The 19262-nt window shown below is 38.7% G+C and overlaps 2 protein-coding genes and 2 pseudogenes across 2 annotated transcripts; 2 read left to right on the top strand and 2 right to left on the bottom strand.

Annotated features, from left to right (window-relative positions):
* The first annotated feature begins 81 nt into the window (after positions 1–81).
* Positions 82–3971, top strand: LOC104758898 (elongation factor 2). Its single transcript, XM_010481868.3, has 4 exons — positions 82–312; positions 953–988; positions 1081–1168; positions 1350–3971. The coding sequence occupies exons 2-4, from the start codon at positions 986–988 to the stop codon at positions 3788–3790; spliced, it is 2532 nt and encodes an 843-aa protein (XP_010480170.2). The 5' UTR covers positions 82–312; positions 953–985; the 3' UTR covers positions 3791–3971.
* Positions 3972–4282: 311 nt separating this feature from the next.
* On the bottom strand, positions 4283–7907 carry LOC104760052 (uncharacterized protein At4g02000-like; annotated as a pseudogene).
* A 3453-nt stretch (positions 7908–11360) lies between these two features.
* On the bottom strand, positions 11361–12499 carry LOC109129990 (uncharacterized; annotated as a pseudogene).
* Positions 12500–15207: 2708 nt separating this feature from the next.
* LOC104758897 (elongation factor 2) lies at positions 15208–19239 on the top strand. Its single transcript, XM_010481867.3, has 4 exons — positions 15208–15519; positions 16183–16218; positions 16311–16398; positions 16580–19239. Exons 2-4 carry the CDS (start codon positions 16216–16218, stop codon positions 19018–19020), a joined length of 2532 nt encoding a protein of 843 aa, XP_010480169.2. The 5' UTR covers positions 15208–15519; positions 16183–16215; the 3' UTR covers positions 19021–19239.
* The last annotated feature ends 23 nt before the right edge of the window (positions 19240–19262 follow it).

The raw sequence follows: 19262 nt of genomic DNA, 5'->3' as shown, positions 1-19262 counted from the left end.
TGTGAAAGATGTAATAAGTACAAATAATATTTTGTCAACTTATATTCTCAGTAAAACAAAATTTGGGAACTTTCAGAAAACGTTTTGAGAGAGTGTAAAGACGAAACAAATTGATACGTAATCTCAAATCTCAAATCATGGGCTCCTGAAGATTAATTTAGCGTGCTACGTAATGGCCCAATATGGCCCATAAGAGCTAAAACCCTGATTGAGAGAATAGAGCATATATAATAAGAAGCTTTCGGCGCCGTCTCCTTCCTTGCACCTCTCTTCTCTCTCTCTCGCTCACTAGTCTTCATCTTTCTCGTTAAGGTTAGTCGCCGCATCGATCTGTACCGATGATTTGATTCCCATGTAGATGTTTGCTTTTGTGTTTGTCTTGATTAGTTTTAGCAATTTTGTTCCGTTTTGGTGTTTAGATGACTGAGTCTTGCTGGAGATCTCGTTTGATTGTTTAACCAAAACCTTTGATTCATCTCCGGTAGTTTTAGCAATTTTGTTCCGTTCTGGTGTTTAGATGACTGAGTCTGTTGTTATGCATCGTTCGGTTTTACAACTCGATCTGGTTTAGTAGACGATTCCGTTTTGATGTTTAGATGACATAGACTTGCTTCAGATCTGTGCTAATATCCTTTGATTGTCTCACCAAAACCTATGATTCATCTCCGATACTTGCTTGTTTTGATAAGTCTGTTGTTATGTATCGTTCGATTTTTTACCTCTCGATCTGGTTTACTAGATGATCCTTTGTTCTTGAGAATAATTTACGAAAAATTATCATAGTCTTCAGTTGTTTATATGTATCTTCATTTCTGTATGATTTTTATTTGTTTTGTTGCAAGCGTGATATAAGCTAAAGTTTCCCTTCTTATTGTCTGATTTGTAATGAAAATATCTCAGTCAATCAATCTAATTCAATTGCTAATCCTTACTTTTTTCATTGATATTGCAGAGATTTTGGAGGTGACAACAAAAGTTTTACAAAATGGTAATACTTTTGTTTTGGTTCTTATATAGCTATGCATTTATACTATAAGGATTTATGCTTAAATAAAAGACCTTTGTTATATACACTTGCAGGTGAAGTTTACAGCTGATGAGCTCCGACGGATTATGGACTACAAACACAACATCCGTAATATGTCCGTTATTGCTCATGTTGACCACGGTATATTATTAATCACCTCTCTTTTGAGATTTTTCAGCCTTTGTGCATAGTTATTAACTGTTTTAAAATTAATTATCTCTTACTTCTCTAATCTGTTTTGAAAATTAAATACTATCTCTTGTTTATTTGCTTAACGAATTGAAATGTAAACTAATGCATCGTTATTTTATTTGATCAACAGGGAAATCCACTCTCACTGATTCCTTGGTTGCTGCTGCTGGTATCATTGCCCAAGAGGTTGCTGGTGATGTTCGTATGACTGATACCAGAGCTGATGAGGCAGAACGTGGTATCACTATCAAGTCCACTGGTATTTCTCTCTACTACGAGATGACTGATGCTTCTTTGAAGAGTTTCACTGGAGCCAGAGACGGAAACGAATACCTCATCAACCTTATCGATTCACCTGGACATGTTGACTTTTCTTCTGAGGTTACTGCTGCTCTCCGTATTACTGATGGTGCTCTTGTCGTGGTCGACTGCATTGAGGGTGTGTGTGTTCAGACTGAGACTGTTCTACGTCAGGCTCTTGGTGAGAGGATTCGACCTGTCTTGACTGTCAACAAAATGGACAGATGTTTCCTTGAGCTTCAAGTTGATGGTGAGGAGGCTTACCAGACTTTCTCGAGGGTCATTGAGAATGCAAACGTCATCATGGCTACGTACGAGGATCCTCTCCTTGGTGATGTTCAGGTTTATCCAGAGAAGGGTACTGTTGCGTTTTCTGCTGGTCTCCACGGTTGGGCGTTTACACTTACCAACTTTGCCAAGATGTATGCTTCCAAGTTCGGTGTTGATGAATCTAAGATGATGGAGAGACTCTGGGGTGAGAATTTCTTTGACCCTGCCACCAGGAAATGGACTAGCAAAAACACTGGTACCGCGACCTGCAAGCGTGGGTTTGTCCAGTTCTGCTATGAACCCATCAAGCAAATCATTGCCACTTGCATGAATGACCAGAAGGACAAGTTGTGGCCTATGTTGGCCAAGCTTGGTGTCCAGATGAAGAACGATGAGAAGGAACTGTTGGCTAAACCTTTGATGAAGCGTGTTATGCAGACGTGGCTCCCTGCAAGTACTGCACTACTTGAGATGATGATCTTTCATTTGCCATCTCCCCACACTGCCCAGAGGTACCGTGTTGAGAATCTGTATGAAGGTCCCCTTGATGATAAGTATGCAAATGCCATCAGGAACTGTGACCCCAATGGTCCTCTCATGCTGTACGTGTCTAAGATGATTCCTGCTTCTGACAAGGGTAGGTTCTTTGCCTTTGGTCGTGTCTTTGCTGGTAGGGTTGCTACTGGTATGAAGGTCAGAATTATGGGTCCCAACTTTGTCCCTGGTGAGAAGAAGGATCTGTATGTTAAGAGTGTTCAGAGGACTGTTATTTGGATGGGTAAGAGGCAAGAGACTGTGGACGATGTTCCTTGTGGTAACACTGTTGCTATGGTTGGGCTGGATCAGTTCATCACAAAGAATGCTACATTGACTAATGAGACTGAAGTTGATGCTCATCCCATTCGCGCCATGAAGTTTTCTGTGTCCCCTGTTGTTCGTGTCGCTGTTCAGTGTAAGGTTGCATCTGATCTTCCTAAGCTTGTTGAGGGTCTCAAGAGGCTGGCCAAGTCTGATCCTATGGTTGTGTGCTCAATGGAAGAGTCAGGGCAGCACATTGTCGCTGGTGCAGGAGAACTCCATATTGAGATTTGTTTGAAGGATCTCCAGGATGATTTCATGGGTGGTGCAGAAATTATCAAGTCAGACCCTGTGGTCTCTTTCCGTGAGACAGTATGTGATAGATCTTCACGCACTGTAATGAGCAAGTCTCCTAACAAGCACAACCGTCTGTACATGGAAGCAAGACCCATGGAGGAAGGTCTAGCTGAGGCTATTGATGATGGACGTATTGGTCCAAGGGATGACCCTAAGACCAGGTCCAAGATCTTGGCGGAGGAGTTTGGATGGGACAAGGATCTTGCAAAGAAAATCTGGGCGTTTGGACCTGAAACCACAGGGCCTAACATGGTGGTTGATATGTGTAAGGGAGTTCAGTACCTTAATGAAATCAAGGACTCAGTGGTGGCTGGTTTCCAGTGGGCTTCCAAGGAAGGTCCTCTTTGCGAAGAGAACATGAGAGGCATCTGTTTTGAGGTTTGTGATGTGGTTCTTCACTCTGATGCGATCCACAGAGGAGGTGGTCAGGTCATCCCAACGGCCAGAAGAGTCATATACGCTTCCCAGCTCACAGCCAAGCCCCGACTTTTGGAGCCTGTATACATGGTTGAGATCCAGGCACCAGAGGGAGCTCTTGGAGGAATCTACAGCGTGCTGAATCAGAAGAGAGGACACGTCTTTGAGGAGATGCAGAGGCCAGGGACACCACTGTACAACATCAAGGCGTACCTGCCTGTTGTGGAGTCGTTTGGATTCTCGGCTCAGCTTAGGGCAGCAACCTCAGGACAGGCATTCCCGCAGTGTGTTTTTGATCATTGGGAAATGATGTCGTCTGACCCTCTTGAGCCAGGAACTCAGGCCTCAGTGCTTGTGGCTGATACCAGGAAGAGGAAGGGTTTGAAGGAACAGATGACTCCACTCTCTGATTTCGAAGACAAGCTTTAAGCTCTCACCAAAACTTTTTGCCCTCTTTCGCTTTGGTTACCTCTCTATCTTATTTTTGTCTTTTTGCTTAGACCATGTACAATTATGGTTTTGGATACAAATTTCAAATGCTTAATATGCAATGTGGCTGTTGAATTTTTTTAAAACATATGTGGATTAAACTGAGTTTTTTTTTCCCTCATAAGTGTCTCCATTTTATATATAACAAACTGTTGCAAGTGTTACAACAGTGGTACTTCCACTTACAGAACTCTACAGATTTTCTAAACTTTTAACCGTGGATTAGATCAAAGAGATCCCACTAATCCATTTTTCTACACTACAAAAGTACAAGTCATTCCAAACTTCTAATTCTGCTTTAATGTTTAAACTAAGAGTTCACACCATATTGATCATCTTGGATATGCACTTATTCAAGACTTTGGCTGCATTCATTGAACCTAAGCAGCATTACCAAAAAATTGTTGACAGAATCAGTAGAGTGTCAAAGCTTTAACGTTTCTTTGGAGGTTTTAGAATCCCTCCCTCATTATGCTCATGAACTTTTTGCTTTTGCTTTTGCTTCCTTCGTTCTTCCTCATTCTTATCAACTTCTGAGATTTTGCGCTTCTCTTCTATTTCATAATTCTTACCAGATTCACCTTCATCATGTCTTCTAGAACATTCTCTAACCTCAAAATTCCTTGCATCTCTGGAAGTTATCTCATACTCACTTATTGGAGTTATATTAGAGCCTATTGATGTTTGATTGTGTCTCCAAGGAGTCTGAGGAATTGGGTCAGAAAAATTCAGAAACTTTTCATCTCTTGAAGGATGAAAATAAGGACTTGCAGCTGCAATCTCATATGGGTTCAGAGGTGGCGTATCAACTCTTGGAGGTGGAAGGATAGGTACCGAAAGGGAATCATCAGAAATATGAGCTTGCAAATTCATGTCTGACCTATGGAGCTCATCATGCAATGCAATTCTTTCTCTCCCATCAGTTCTATGATCTGCAGTACCAGTGTTTGTGACAGGTAGAGGTTGGAGAAAAGGACAATAGTTCCTGAGATGAGTGAACCTCAAACACCTGCTACAAAATCTTCTTAGTCATTCATATTGAAATCTGATTACTGCAGTCTCCCCATAATCAAACTTAACTCTTCGGAAGAAACTTAGACGATCAGTTATGCTAACTATAATTCTGATTATGATATAAGCTACCTGAGTAGTAGTAGCATCATGAAAGTCCAGTTCCACCACTTCACCAAGCGCTTCTGCTATTTGTGTCACAGTTTCTTCACAAACATAAGGAAGAGGGATTCCTCTCATCTGAACCCAGATATCTATTGTTGTGAGGAAATCAAAATCAGGAAGGTCCTCCCACCTTTGAAAAGCCACAAACCAATTGTTGAATATCCATGGTTCCCTTCTTTGAACTGATATAAGATCCACCTCAAATTGGAATAGAAACTGAACAAAGGTATCATCCAGAACCCTTCTGTGGACTCTTGCTGCTAATCCCCAAATTCTTGGTAGCGAAGATATCACAGTAAAGAGGTTTTGAGCTCTCGGGTTAAGAGGTCTAGCTATCAAACTTAGCTTATTGCGAGCCACAACAGCTGCATAAGACTCATGTGGGATAAACAATTCTGGATCATCCCTACCCAAAGCCAAATTTTGTAACTGATAACACTCTAATTTACATGTTTTTAGCATCCTTTTTTATCCATATTTTGCATTGTTCATACCTCTAACTTAGCATTTTTAGATCATTTACTGTAGAAATCAAGTTTTAGAGCATTTAGGGTATTGTATTTCTGCATTTGCATATATTGGATGAAAACAGGTGCTAAAGAGCCAAAAATGGGGAAAAACAAGGACAACTCGAGCATGTACCCGAAGGAGCCATCGAGCTACAAGAACAAGTCTGAACCCCAACACGATCGAAGAGGATCCAAGAGCGCGAAGAGCAACCCGAAGATCCACCCGAGGAGTTACCCGACTCAAGCCTCGTGTACCCCATCGAGTAGACCATCGGGCAGGTCTGGGAAGCTAGGTCAAATGGGTTTCCATATATAAACCCCCTCTTTCCCTAGCTCGAAAACAAGCACGCCGCAGACCCTCAAACCAGAGAGCGAGAGCTTTTGTGAGAGAACTGAGCGACTCAACATATTTTCTTGTTTTTGTACTTTTATTTTGTAGTTTTTCTTAGATCTTTATCCCATACTCTTTTCTACTCTACTCTATCTTTTTAATAATGTCATTTTCGTTTATTTCTATGGCTTTTTCATTCGTTTCTATGTCCGAGTAGTGTAGCAAAGTTTCTAGGGATGGGATGGATGATTAGGTGTTCTTGATCGGTTAGGATGTCTTAGTTGATTGTTATGTTTGATAGATTTCCTTCTAGGTTGATGTTCTTAATGCTGTCAACAGACCGAAAGGTTGAGATTAGATCTAGGGCGTTTACAATGCTACAGGCCGAAAGGAGTAGATAAAATGCTTGATTAGGTCAATACTAGAGGTATACTTAACTTTGAGTGACAAAATAAGATAAGTCTAAGTTTGCTGACAAAAATGAATTGTTCTTAATGCATGCTTGTTCATATTGCTAGTGCGACAGTGTGGTAGTATGTTCAAGGTTGATTGTTGCTAGTGCGACAGTGTGGTGACAAGGTTTTAGAGGTTCATTGTCTAGGAAATAATTGCTTGAGGCATGTAAGGCATCTGTACTGGTCTAGAACACTTTGGATTCGATTACCCCCATCCTTAGGAACTTTCGTATTTCATTTCTTGCATTTTCTTTACTTACTCGACCACTTATCCGATCAGGTACATGATAACCTGCATCGAATAATACCTCGAGCTGTTCATATTTTACTTTCATACTCGATCACCACCACTCGATCCTGTACTCGATTGCTTGCATCGAATGCATAGGTCGTGTGGTTTACTTGTTTATATTCTTTTACCTTGTTTATATTAGGACTGTTAGAACCAAACCCCATTATTACTTGGCTTGACTTGCTTGATTCTGATTGCATCCTATCTGCTAGCATTACAACCATTTGGATTGATAACCCTTTGTACTACAACTGCATAGGGAATTGATACCCTGGGTGAAAACCTGTCTATCAGTAACTCATCTCATATTTCATCCGCCATATTTTAGAGAAAGAGGAAAGCAAAAAGGAGACTGTGTTTCTCTACCCACCCAAAGTAAATATATATAGAAAGAGGTTAACATAAAATAAGATATATGGAAAACTAATAATAAGATAAAGGAAATAGACATTAACATATCTTGTAAGAAAACATATGTAAGGGAAGGAATGGATAAAACTGAGAAAGGGTTGAAAAAAGTGAAACCGTAAAAAGAGACTAGTAAGAAGAAAGTATTATAAAAACCAGAAGACAACAAATTTTTTTTTTTGTCACAGACGGGAAACGTTTCCAACATATAAAGTTTCCTTAATCCTCAAAACCGACTATACTTACTAGACAGAAGAAAAATTTAACCTTTTCTATAGTAAAATATTATAACCCCAATCTCCCTACTAATTAACCTTTTCCTCTTCAAACAGGTTTCCTAGCCATTGTGGATGACCCTTACCAACATAGGATTGTAACCTTAACCCAGTTATCACACTCTTTGCTATTTCAGAAGCTCCTTTATTGCACTTTGAAGGTTCAATCCACATAAACCAGTTTGGTTTATTCTTGGTGAAACTTAAAAGTTCAGCAATATGACCTATTAAAGCTGGCCACTCTTTTGGTTTAATTAAAGCTTTAATAATCTCAAAGGTGGAAGATCCAAAGGTTACATTATCTAAATGGTGTTTATTCATACTATCTAATGCCCAAGCCCAACTCCTAAGTTTAGCATCAAAAAGAGAATGTACTTGAGAGTATGTAAGAAAACTAAACCCCTTGAATCTCTTACCACCCAGGACGCTCCAAATAATTGTTTTTTTCTTGACCAAGTAAATCTAATATTGCACTTGAGCTCTCCCCATTTTGGAGGAATCCACTTTTTATCCCTGAGATCTTCACTATTCCTTGATTGAATATCTCTATTCTGAGCTAAACTCCATTGTTGGAAATCATCATATGCTTTGTCCACAATTCTATTTGCCATCGAACCAGCTCCTTCAAACAACAGTTTGTTTCTGTTTTTCCATAAAACCCAAATAATCCAAGGACTTACAGATTTTAACTGTTGAGGCATGTCTTGATTCTGCTATATCTGTAGCAAATGATTCATATTTGTGTAAATAGAATCCCCAAACCCATTCACAGGAGATGACAAAATAGAAAGTGCCCAAACTTGTCTAGCCAATGGACATTGAAACAGGATATGGTTGATTGTTTCATTTCCTCCCCACACATTAGACCTCTTGTTCTGAGTCTATCTTCCACAGCAACTGCTCCTCTTAACACCTTCCAAAAAAAAATTTTAATCTTTGGAGCAGTTAGTAGCTTCCATATACTTGCAAAAAGAGGATTTAAGGATGGATTTTCCTCAGCTTCTCGATACAAATTTTGATGAAATTTTCTACTAATTAGATCATAACCAGAATTGAGTGTATATAACCCGTTGTTAGTACCAGCCCAACAAAAAGTGTCTTCTCTCGAGACCAAAGGTCTTCTTCTTATCATAATCTGGATATCTTTCCAGGGAAATAAATCCCTTAGCAAATTCAGATTCCAATTCTTTGAGGAAGGATCAATAGTCTAACTCAATATCTATCAGAGCCTGCAGATTCATTGGTCTTATATTTTGTCCGTCAAAAAGCCACTTATCTATCCAAACCTTAGTTTGCTCACAATTACTAATAACCCGTGTCAATCCTTCCATTATTAATTCTCTACCAAATAAAATACTTCTCCAAGCATAAGAAGGTCTAGTTCCATTGGTAGCATTGAGGATATCAATATTTAGAAAGTACCTGCTCTTAAAAATTTTATAGAAGAGGCTGTCTTTCTTATTATAGAGCCTCCAAGCTTGTTTGGCTAGTAAAGCTTGATTGAAACACTGAAGGTCTTTGAATCCAATTCCACCTAACACCTTAGGCATTGTTAATCTCTGCCATTCTATCCAGTGGATTTTCCTTGAGATTTGCATATTATTCCACCAGAAATCCATCATAACACTAGTCAGATTTTTGCAGAAAAGCAGGTCATTGCATACACTGGTAAAGCCATAGCAATAGACTTTAACAAAATCTCCTTTCCCCCTTGGGATAAGGTCTTTGCATACCAACCTGTCATTCTTGACTGAAGCTTTTCTTTAATAAACCCAAATAATTCTTTTTTTGATCCACTTAAGCATTCAGGTAACCCCAAATACTTCCCAGTTCCTCTTTCAGTAAGAATACCTGATCTCTTTTTAATCCAAGTCTTTGTTTCTTCTTCTACTTTTGCCCAAAGGTTATTGCTGACTTATCCAAATTAATAACTTGACCTGAAATTTGTCCATATTTAGATAAACACTCCATGATCTCTTCACACTCCTCTTTATTAGCCTTACATACTAGAAGAGTGTCATCAGCAAATAACAAATGATTCACTGAAAATCCAGCATTGTTAAACTCGATGCCAGAAATTTTACCCTTCTTTTCAGCCTGATTGAGAATATGGATTAAAGCCTTTGTACACACTACAAATATGAACGGGGACAGCAGATCTCCTTGTCTGATCCCTCTTCCTGGATTAATGTCACCATAAGGCTGACCATTGATTAAAACTGAATAAGATACAGATGATACACAAGCCATGATCCATGATATCCATTTCTGATTAAATCCAAGAGCCACCAGAATTCCTTCCAAAAAGGACCACTCTACTCTATCAAAAGCCTTTGACATATCGGTTTTAAACACCATAAACTCATTGGATATCTTCTCATTTGTTTTCAGATTATGCACAATCTCATGAGCGATAAGAATATTATCTGAGACTAACCTTTCAGATACAAAAGCCGATTGAGTTTGAGAAACTATATATGGTAAGTGCTTTTTGAGTCTTGCGGACAAAATTTTGGATACTATCTTGTACAACACCGAACACAGGCTAATTGGTGTAATATCTGTCATCCTTTGAGGGTTTATGATCTTGGGAATGAGACACAAATGAGTATGGTTCCATTCCTCTGGAAGAACTCTTGTGTGAAAGAAACCCAATACTTCCTTTATTATTTGTGACTTCACCAAAGACCAATGTTTCTGGAAGAATAATGCAGTGAATCCATCTGGACCTGGGGCCTTCTCACTATTAATTGAAAAAACTGCATTATAGATCTCCTATTCCGTAACATCTTGAGTTAGCTCCTGATTCATGACTGATGACACTTTAACTTGAAAACCTACCAAATAAGCATTGGTAGAGCTTAGATAAGAAGAAGTAAAAATATTCTCAAAGAATAAGGTTGCAACCTTTCCTTTTTCTCTATTTGATGTCTGTTCATTTCCATTCTCATCCAATAGAAAACTCAAGGAATTTCTCACTCTGTTGGAATTTACTACTGCATGAAAAAACCTTGTATTCTTGTCTCCTTCAAACAACCATTTCTCTCTGCTTTTTTTGTCTCCAATAGGCTTCCTCTTCATTGTAAGTGAAACCCAATTGTTCTTAAATAACCGCAATTCTAGGCCAGTAGGGAAATTGAGCACTTTTATAGTCATCTAACTCTTTTCTCAACCTCTTAATTATATTCTGAGAATTAGTATCAGAAGATTTTTCTAGACACTGATAGCTCTTCTACATTCGGTAATACTAAAGATAGTAGAATGCGTACCCTTAGAGATTACACTATTCCAAGATCTTCAAATAGCTTCAATACAAGCAGGATTATCGGCCAATCTTTTGTCAAAGCGAATTTGTCCTCTAAAAGTTTCCTGATCATTTATAAATTTTACCAGTACCGGTCTATGATCAGATCCAAAATTCTCAAGGAACCATTGATGAGAATTTGGAAACACAGAAAACCACGAGGAATTTCCAAAACATCGATCAAGTTTACATTGAACTCTTGATCATTCCGTGTTCCTCCCCACATATAACTATTCCCTGAGCTCCCCAATTCATGCATGTCACAGTTCTTCAACATATCTTAAAAAGGCTGAAATGAAGAGATCAACCGTCTAGGGCCACCTAACTTATCCTTATTAGAAAGGATTTCATTAAGGTCTTCTATCATACACCAAGCTTCTTTCCTATCAACACCAATACTATTCAATCTTTCCCACAAAAGAGGTCTGAGATTCATCACTGGATGACCATAAACATAAGACACAAACCAACTTTTATTATGTTGTGATACCTTCAAGTCTAGGAGATTTTTGTCTTCAAAAAGAATTTCAATCTCCAAATGATTTTTCCAGAAAATCGCCAAGCCACCACTCCTTCCTTCCGGTTCTACTGTATGCACATAATCATAAGCAAGCCAACTAAAAACTTGTAAAACAAACTCATCTGAGTTCATAGTCTCCATGAGGAATAAAATATCTGGGAAATGATCCTTTCTCATCTCCTTTAGATGTCGAATTGTCCAAGGTTTCCTCAAACCTTGGCAATTCCAACTTAAGACGCCTTACTGATCCAACGGCGGTTCACAAGGAACCACCTGATTGTTATCTGCCTTCATGCACTTTGTAAACACTTTCCTTGTTGATTTTGCTTTCCTTTTAAAAACTTTCTCAAACTGTTTTTGAGAGAGTAGTTCACTGACCTTTTCCTTCATAGGTAGTTGTTTGACCTTTTTAGCTTTTCTAGAACATGAAGTTTGCATCTTCCTTTTGTTATTCTCTGTTGGTACTGTTCCCGAAGAACTAGCCTTCATACTTCCTGTACTAAAGCCGACAAAAAGATCCAAGTCTGACAAAGCCTCTGACTCATCTTCATCAACTGAGTTTAATAACACAAGGTTACTTTGCTTTGAAGCACTTTTCATCGCATCAGCCATTATTTTTATATCCACAGAGTTCTCCTTCGGTTTCTCTATGTCTTTCAAAGCGATCCCTTTCAGTTTTTCTTAATCCTTAGAAACCAAGGAGGAAGGTTTTTTTATAACTGACTGCTTGAAAGAGCATCTATTCTTATCATGAGTTAGTCTTTGACATTGAAAGATCTTTTCCTGATCCTTTCATAATCAAAAGAAACTAAAACAATCTCCCCTGATGGTAATTGTTCTTCTTTAGAGTTAGGCAAAGGATTTGAGACATCTAACAAAACACGCACCCTAACATAGTCTTGAACTTGAGATTTCTCCTGATCGAAGACTACTTGCAAGACTTGTCCCACACACTCCACAATCTCTTGAATTGTTTCTTTGGTGTAGTAGTTAACTGGAATATTTCGAAGACGAATCCAAGCCGAGAGTAGCATCAAATAATCATCCGAAGGTTTTTCGATCCATTTCTCCATCATTACACACCAATCATCCTAAGTCAAAACTCCTTGTTTCAAAACTCCTTCTAAATCTTCTTCAGACTTAAAGAAAAATTGAAACTTGTCTTTTGATAGAGCAATACCCCGAACCCTATCATATAGCTTCCAAATTCTTGGCATGTCCAATATCCAATTAGACATCCTTTGATTCTCAGGATTCAGAAATCTACCCATAATACTACATCTATTTCTTTCGCTTGAACTGAACTTGGGTTGATTAGAGAGGACCAGAGGAGTATCATCTGTAATTGATATTTCTTGAAGGGCTTTTTCCTGATCCATATAAACAATAAGCAACATTTGTACTTTTGGAGTATTATTAGGTGTTATAGAGCTCTAAAAGGCTAAGGAAGGACTTGGTGTTAATTCTAGAACTAAACAAGAGAATTGGAAGTATCAGGAAGGGAAAAGAAGGCACTCGACAATACAACTCGACCAGGCACACGGTCGAGTACTGGGTCGGATTTATAACTAGCTCCTCAAAGATCGATTCAAATGAAAGTTTTGCATTTCGATTCAGCTTCCGCATCCTTCATCAAAGTTGTAGGAAATCGAGTATCCTTTCTGATGCCAGTGGTCTTAGTTCAATCATGGGTGTCTTTCAGGAGGTATCCCTGTTTTAGTGAACATATATCATCTCGAATCGAAGACTGGAACTACTTAACGGACCAACCACTCGACCATGCACTCGACCAAGCGCATGGTCAAGCACTTGCTGCCGACTCTCTGTTTTGTCCTCTAGCTAACTAGGTCTTCCCCCTCTTTACTATTTATATGTGTACTAGCACTTGTGGCCGCAGGCAGACACCTAGTATTTGCCATTTTTAGCTACTTTTACTTTATTGCATCATCTCTTATATTTTCTAGGTTTTTCATAGATTTGTAATCTTCATAACTTTGAATTTTTTGAGTATTTGCTTTCACTTCTTTGTTTTAAATTGTTCATCTCTCTCTTATCTACCTGATCATTTATGTTTTTTCATTTTTTGGGTTTGTGTTCTTCATCATGATTTTTAGATCTGAGTAGTGGATTGGGATCTTAGAGATGGGATAGGTTAGTATAGAGCTATGTCTATCTATATTGTTTAAGCTTGATTGTTTATAAATCCCTTCTGGGTTAGGTGTTCTCTATGCTATCATTGTTCTTAGAAGTTAAGGATAGATCTTAGGTGTTTTATCATTCAAAAAATGTTTAAGATGCTGGATAGACTAATACTGGAGATTATTGTGCTTATCCTAAGAGATTAGTTGTCTAGAGTGGTTTTGACAAAGAATAATCTGGAGTTTATTGCCTATTTAGTATGGTTCCACCAATGAGAGTTGGGTCAGGATGTTACCAAACTTGATTGCTATTATCATGAGAATGGATTAGCAAGTATTAGAAGATCATTGTTTAGGGATAGCTTTTGTGAAGTTTGTTAAACAATCTGGGTAAGCTTAGCGTGATACCAACCAATTACCCCCATCTCTAGGACCTATTTGTTCATTGTTTGTTATTGCTTTCATATTTAATCATTTGTCATCATTTATTTTGCATCTCTATTCTTTGTTTTACTTTTGTTCTTCGGTTATGCATCACTCGACCACCTGTTCACTTCCTTTTTATGTTCTTTTCTCATTGCAGTTTGCTCTTTATTGCATTTGATAGTAGTTTTCTCTTGCTTAGCATAGTGTATTGCACTTGTTCCGTAGTTTAATTCTGTATTAGTACTATCTTAAGTTGCCTTAATTTATTGCATTTGATTTCGGTTATTAGGTTGTTAGAAACAAATCAACTTGATATTTGGCTTACTTGAATGCATTGATCATGTTTTGACTGCTTAGATATCACACTTTTTATGGATTCACATACTTTATGGTACAACATCATAAGGGTATTGAAACACCTTGCATCCCATCTAATCATTCATGTTTAATGGTGATCATTAAGTTGAATAGCTGAATACAAAATTTAATATTAATAATATATCTATAATAATATCTGAAGTTATATTATAATTAAAAACTACAAATATAATTGAAATAGATTTTTTAAACTCATAATATTTGATTTTCTTAGATTATCAAGATTTCCACGATTGCTTTGTTAAATAACTTTTTTTAAAACCAAAAATATTAATTCAAACATAGATATTAAATAAATATAATTAAAAATAAAATTACATTAAGTTTTCATCTCATTCATTCCGTTCGTCTCCTATTTTGAGGTTGAACACTTTTCAGCCAAAAAGTGTTATTTTCCCGCTCCATGGTGGAATCCAATAAATTTGGGTTGAAAGAATATTTATCTCAAATGTGATTTTTTGACTGAACAAAGTTGAAATATACGTTCAACCACTTCAACTAGGTTGAAGAGTACATCTATTTGCAACCATAACTTTAATGTCAGTAAAAATGTAAAAAAAAACTGGAACTTTTAGAAAACATTTTGAGAATGTGAAGACAAAACAAATTGATAAATTATTTATAAGTTTTGGATTAATATATATGCATCACCATCATAAGTATGCATGTCAATTAGGGCCAAAGCCCGCGGGCTGGCCCTGAACAACATCGGACTCGGGCTTAAATATAAATGTCCAGAAAAAATTGGGTCTTTCGGGCTCAGCCCGTTTGGGCTATAGTGTTTTTTCGGGCTTAGCCCGACCGGGCTCGGACCAGCCCAAAAAGCCCTTAAACAAATATATTTGTACTTTTTTGTTAAACATTTTTGTTTGATTGCAATATTTGATTAAAATTTTATTGTAAATAAAGTTTTAAACTCTAATCCTAGTTTTCATATTTACTTAATAACCATACTTAATACTTTAAAATTTTTATTAATGATATTTTATATGATTTATATATTGGTTTATTTGGTTAAAGTATCGAAATTTGATTTAGTTATAAACATTTTCTATTAAATTAAGTTAGTTGTAGTTAATTAATATAAATGAGTTATTAAATTTTGATTGATTTGTTTTATAGTGCACCTTTAAACACTGGATTTTAGACTCGAAAATATTTCGGACCGGGCCGGACCGGGCTTATGCGGGTTTTATGGGATTCGGGCCGGGCCGGGCCAACCCGATTGACACCCCGTCGCAATCTCGAATCATGGGCTCATGAAGATTAATTTAACCAGATACGTAATGGCCCAATAAGGCCCATAGGAGCGAAAACCCTAATCGAGAGAGAAAAGAGCATATACATTATACTCATCGCCTCTCGTTTTGGTTACTACTGTATAAAGAGAAGCTTTCGGCTGCTTTGCACCTCTCTTCTCTCTCTCTCGCTCACTAGTCTTCATCTTTCTCGTTAAGGTTAGTCGCCGCATCGATCCTTACCGATGATTTGATTTCCATGTAGATGTTTGCTTTTTTCGTTTCTCTTGATTAGTTTTAGCAATTATGTTCCGTTCTGGTGTTTAGATGACCGACCGAGTCTTGCTGCATATCTCGTTTGATTGTTTCACCAAAACCTTTGATTCATCTCCGATAGTTGCTTGTTTTGATAAGTCTATTGTTATGCATCGTTTCGATTTTACAACTCGATCTGGTTTGGTAGATGATTCCGTTTTGGTGCTTAGATGACAGAGACTTGCTGCAGATCTGTTCTAATATCCTTTGATTGTTTCACCAAAACCTTTGATTCATCTCCAATACTTGCTTGTTTTGATAAGTCTGTTATCCTGTATCGTTACTCGATCTGGTTTTGTAGAAGATAATCTGAGTATTTTCAGTTTTTTGTTCTGTCTCTAAGTAATGGTAATACATATCCTTTGTTCTTGAGAATAATTTACGAAAAATTATCATAGTCTTCAGTTGTTTATATGTATCTTCATTTCTGTATGATTTTTATTTGTTTTGTTGCAAGCGTGATATAAGCTAAAGTTTCCCTTCTTATTGTCTGATTTGTAATGAAAATATCTCAGTCAATCAATCTAATTCAATTGCTAATCCTTACTTTTTTCATTGATATTGCAGAGATTTTGGAGGTGACAACAAAAGTTTTACAAAATGGTAATACTTTTGTTTTGGTTCTTATATAGCTATGCATTTATACTATAAGGATTTATGCTTAAATAAAAGACCTTTGTTATATACACTTGCAGGTGAAGTTTACAGCTGATGAGCTCCGACGGATTATGGACTACAAACACAACATCCGTAATATGTCCGTTATTGCTCATGTTGACCACGGTATATTATTAATCACCTCTCTTTTGAGATTTTTCAGCCTTTGTGCATAGTTATTAACTGTTTTAAAATTAATTATCTCTTACTTCTCTAATCTGTTTTGAAAATTAAATACTATCTCTTGTTTATTTGCTTAACGAATTGAAATGTAAACTAATGCATCGTTATTTTATTTGATCAACAGGGAAATCCACTCTCACTGATTCCTTGGTTGCTGCTGCTGGTATCATTGCCCAAGAGGTTGCTGGTGATGTTCGTATGACTGATACCAGAGCTGATGAGGCAGAACGTGGTATCACTATCAAGTCCACTGGTATTTCTCTCTACTACGAGATGACTGATGCTTCTTTGAAGAGTTTCACTGGAGCCAGAGACGGAAACGAATACCTCATCAACCTTATCGATTCACCTGGACATGTTGACTTTTCTTCTGAGGTTACTGCTGCTCTCCGTATTACTGATGGTGCTCTTGTCGTGGTCGACTGCATTGAGGGTGTGTGTGTTCAGACTGAGACTGTTCTACGTCAGGCTCTTGGTGAGAGGATTCGACCTGTCTTGACTGTCAACAAAATGGACAGATGTTTCCTTGAGCTTCAAGTTGATGGTGAGGAGGCTTACCAGACTTTCTCGAGGGTCATTGAGAATGCAAACGTCATCATGGCTACGTACGAGGATCCTCTCCTTGGTGATGTTCAGGTTTATCCAGAGAAGGGTACTGTTGCGTTTTCTGCTGGTCTCCACGGTTGGGCGTTTACACTTACCAACTTTGCCAAGATGTATGCTTCCAAGTTCGGTGTTGATGAATCTAAGATGATGGAGAGACTCTGGGGTGAGAATTTCTTTGACCCTGCCACCAGGAAATGGACTAGCAAAAACACTGGTACCGCGACCTGCAAGCGTGGGTTTGTCCAGTTCTGCTATGAACCCATCAAGCAAATCATTGCCACTTGCATGAATGACCAGAAGGACAAGTTGTGGCCTATGTTGGCCAAGCTTGGTGTCCAGATGAAGAACGATGAGAAGGAACTGTTGGCTAAACCTTTGATGAAGCGTGTTATGCAGACGTGGCTCCCTGCAAGTACTGCACTACTTGAGATGATGATCTTTCATTTGCCATCTCCCCACACTGCCCAGAGGTACCGTGTTGAGAATCTGTATGAAGGTCCCCTTGATGATAAGTATGCAAATGCCATCAGGAACTGTGACCCCAATGGTCCTCTCATGCTGTACGTGTCTAAGATGATTCCTGCTTCTGACAAGGGTAGGTTCTTTGCCTTTGGTCGTGTCTTTGCTGGTAGGGTTGCTACTGGTATGAAGGTCAGAATTATGGGTCCCAACTTTGTCCCTGGTGAGAAGAAGGATCTGTATGTTAAGAGTGTTCAGAGGACTGTTATTTGGATGGGTAAGAGGCAAGAGACTGTGGACGATGTTCCTTGTGGTAACACTGTTGCTATGGTTGGGCTGGATCAGTTCATCACAAAGAATGCTACATTGACTAATGAGACTGAAGTTGATGCTCATCCCATTCGCGCCATGAAGTTTTCTGTGTCCCCTGTTGTTCGTGTCGCTGTTCAGTGTAAGGTTGCATCTGATCTTCCTAAGCTTGTTGAGGGTCTCAAGAGGCTGGCCAAGTCTGATCCTATGGTTGTGTGCTCAATGGAAGAGTCAGGGCAGCACATTGTCGCTGGTGCAGGAGAACTCCATATTGAGATTTGTTTGAAGGATCTCCAGGATGATTTCATGGGTGGTGCAGAAATTATCAAGTCAGACCCTGTGGTCTCTTTCCGTGAGACAGTATGTGATAGATCTTCACGCACTGTAATGAGCAAGTCTCCTAACAAGCACAACCGTCTGTACATGGAAGCAAGACCCATGGAGGAAGGTCTAGCTGAGGCTATTGATGATGGACGTATTGGTCCAAGGGATGACCCTAAGACCAGGTCCAAGATCTTGGCGGAGGAGTTTGGATGGGACAAGGATCTTGCAAAGAAAATCTGGGCGTTTGGACCTGAAACCACAGGGCCTAACATGGTGGTTGATATGTGTAAGGGAGTTCAGTACCTTAATGAAATCAAGGACTCAGTGGTGGCTGGTTTCCAGTGGGCTTCCAAGGAAGGTCCTCTTTGCGAAGAGAACATGAGAGGCATCTGTTTTGAGGTTTGTGATGTGGTTCTTCACTCTGATGCGATCCACAGAGGAGGTGGTCAGGTCATCCCAACGGCCAGAAGAGTCATATACGCTTCCCAGCTCACAGCCAAGCCCCGACTTTTGGAGCCTGTATACATGGTTGAGATCCAGGCACCAGAGGGAGCTCTTGGAGGAATCTACAGCGTGCTGAATCAGAAGAGAGGACACGTCTTTGAGGAGATGCAGAGGCCAGGGACACCACTGTACAACATCAAGGCGTACCTGCCTGTTGTGGAGTCGTTTGGATTCTCGGCTCAGCTTAGGGCAGCAACCTCAGGACAGGCATTCCCGCAGTGTGTGTTTGATCATTGGGAAATGATGTCGTCTGACCCTCTTGAGCCAGGAACTCAGGCCTCAGTGCTTGTGGCTGATACCAGGAAGAGGAAGGGTTTGAAGGAACAGATGACTCCACTCTCTGATTTCGAAGACAAGCTTTAAGCTTTCATCAAAACTTTTTGCCCTCTTTCGCTATGGTTTACTTTTTTTTTTTGACGATCACTATGGTTTACTTCTCTATCTTATTTTTGTAGTGGATGCTTAGGTGGTGAGAGTTTATGTATCTGTAGAACGCAAAACAAATATCCAGTAATATGTTTCATCATCATCATTCGTTACTTTTATATTTGAACTTTGTTTAATAAAAAGTTGTGGACAATATTATACGGTCTCTGTTTGAAGTT

This window comes from Camelina sativa, chromosome 17, assembly GCF_030686135.1.
Source record: "Camelina sativa cultivar CO46 ecotype springtype chromosome 17, ASM3068613v1".
NCBI lineage: Eukaryota > Viridiplantae > Streptophyta > Magnoliopsida > Brassicales > Brassicaceae > Camelina > Camelina sativa.
Note: the sequence above shows the minus strand (reverse complement) of the source record. Positions and strands in the feature narration are given on the sequence as shown.

What these genes read in the sequence shown, in the direction of transcription:
- LOC104758898 (XM_010481868.3), top strand. An exon ending in TATTGCTCATGTTGACCACG is followed by an intron (nt 1,169 to 1,349) that starts GTATATTATTAA and finishes TTTGATCAACAG; the next exon opens with GGAAATCCACTCTCACTGAT.
- LOC104758897 (XM_010481867.3), top strand. An exon ending in TATTGCTCATGTTGACCACG is followed by an intron (nt 16,399 to 16,579) that starts GTATATTATTAA and finishes TTTGATCAACAG; the next exon opens with GGAAATCCACTCTCACTGAT.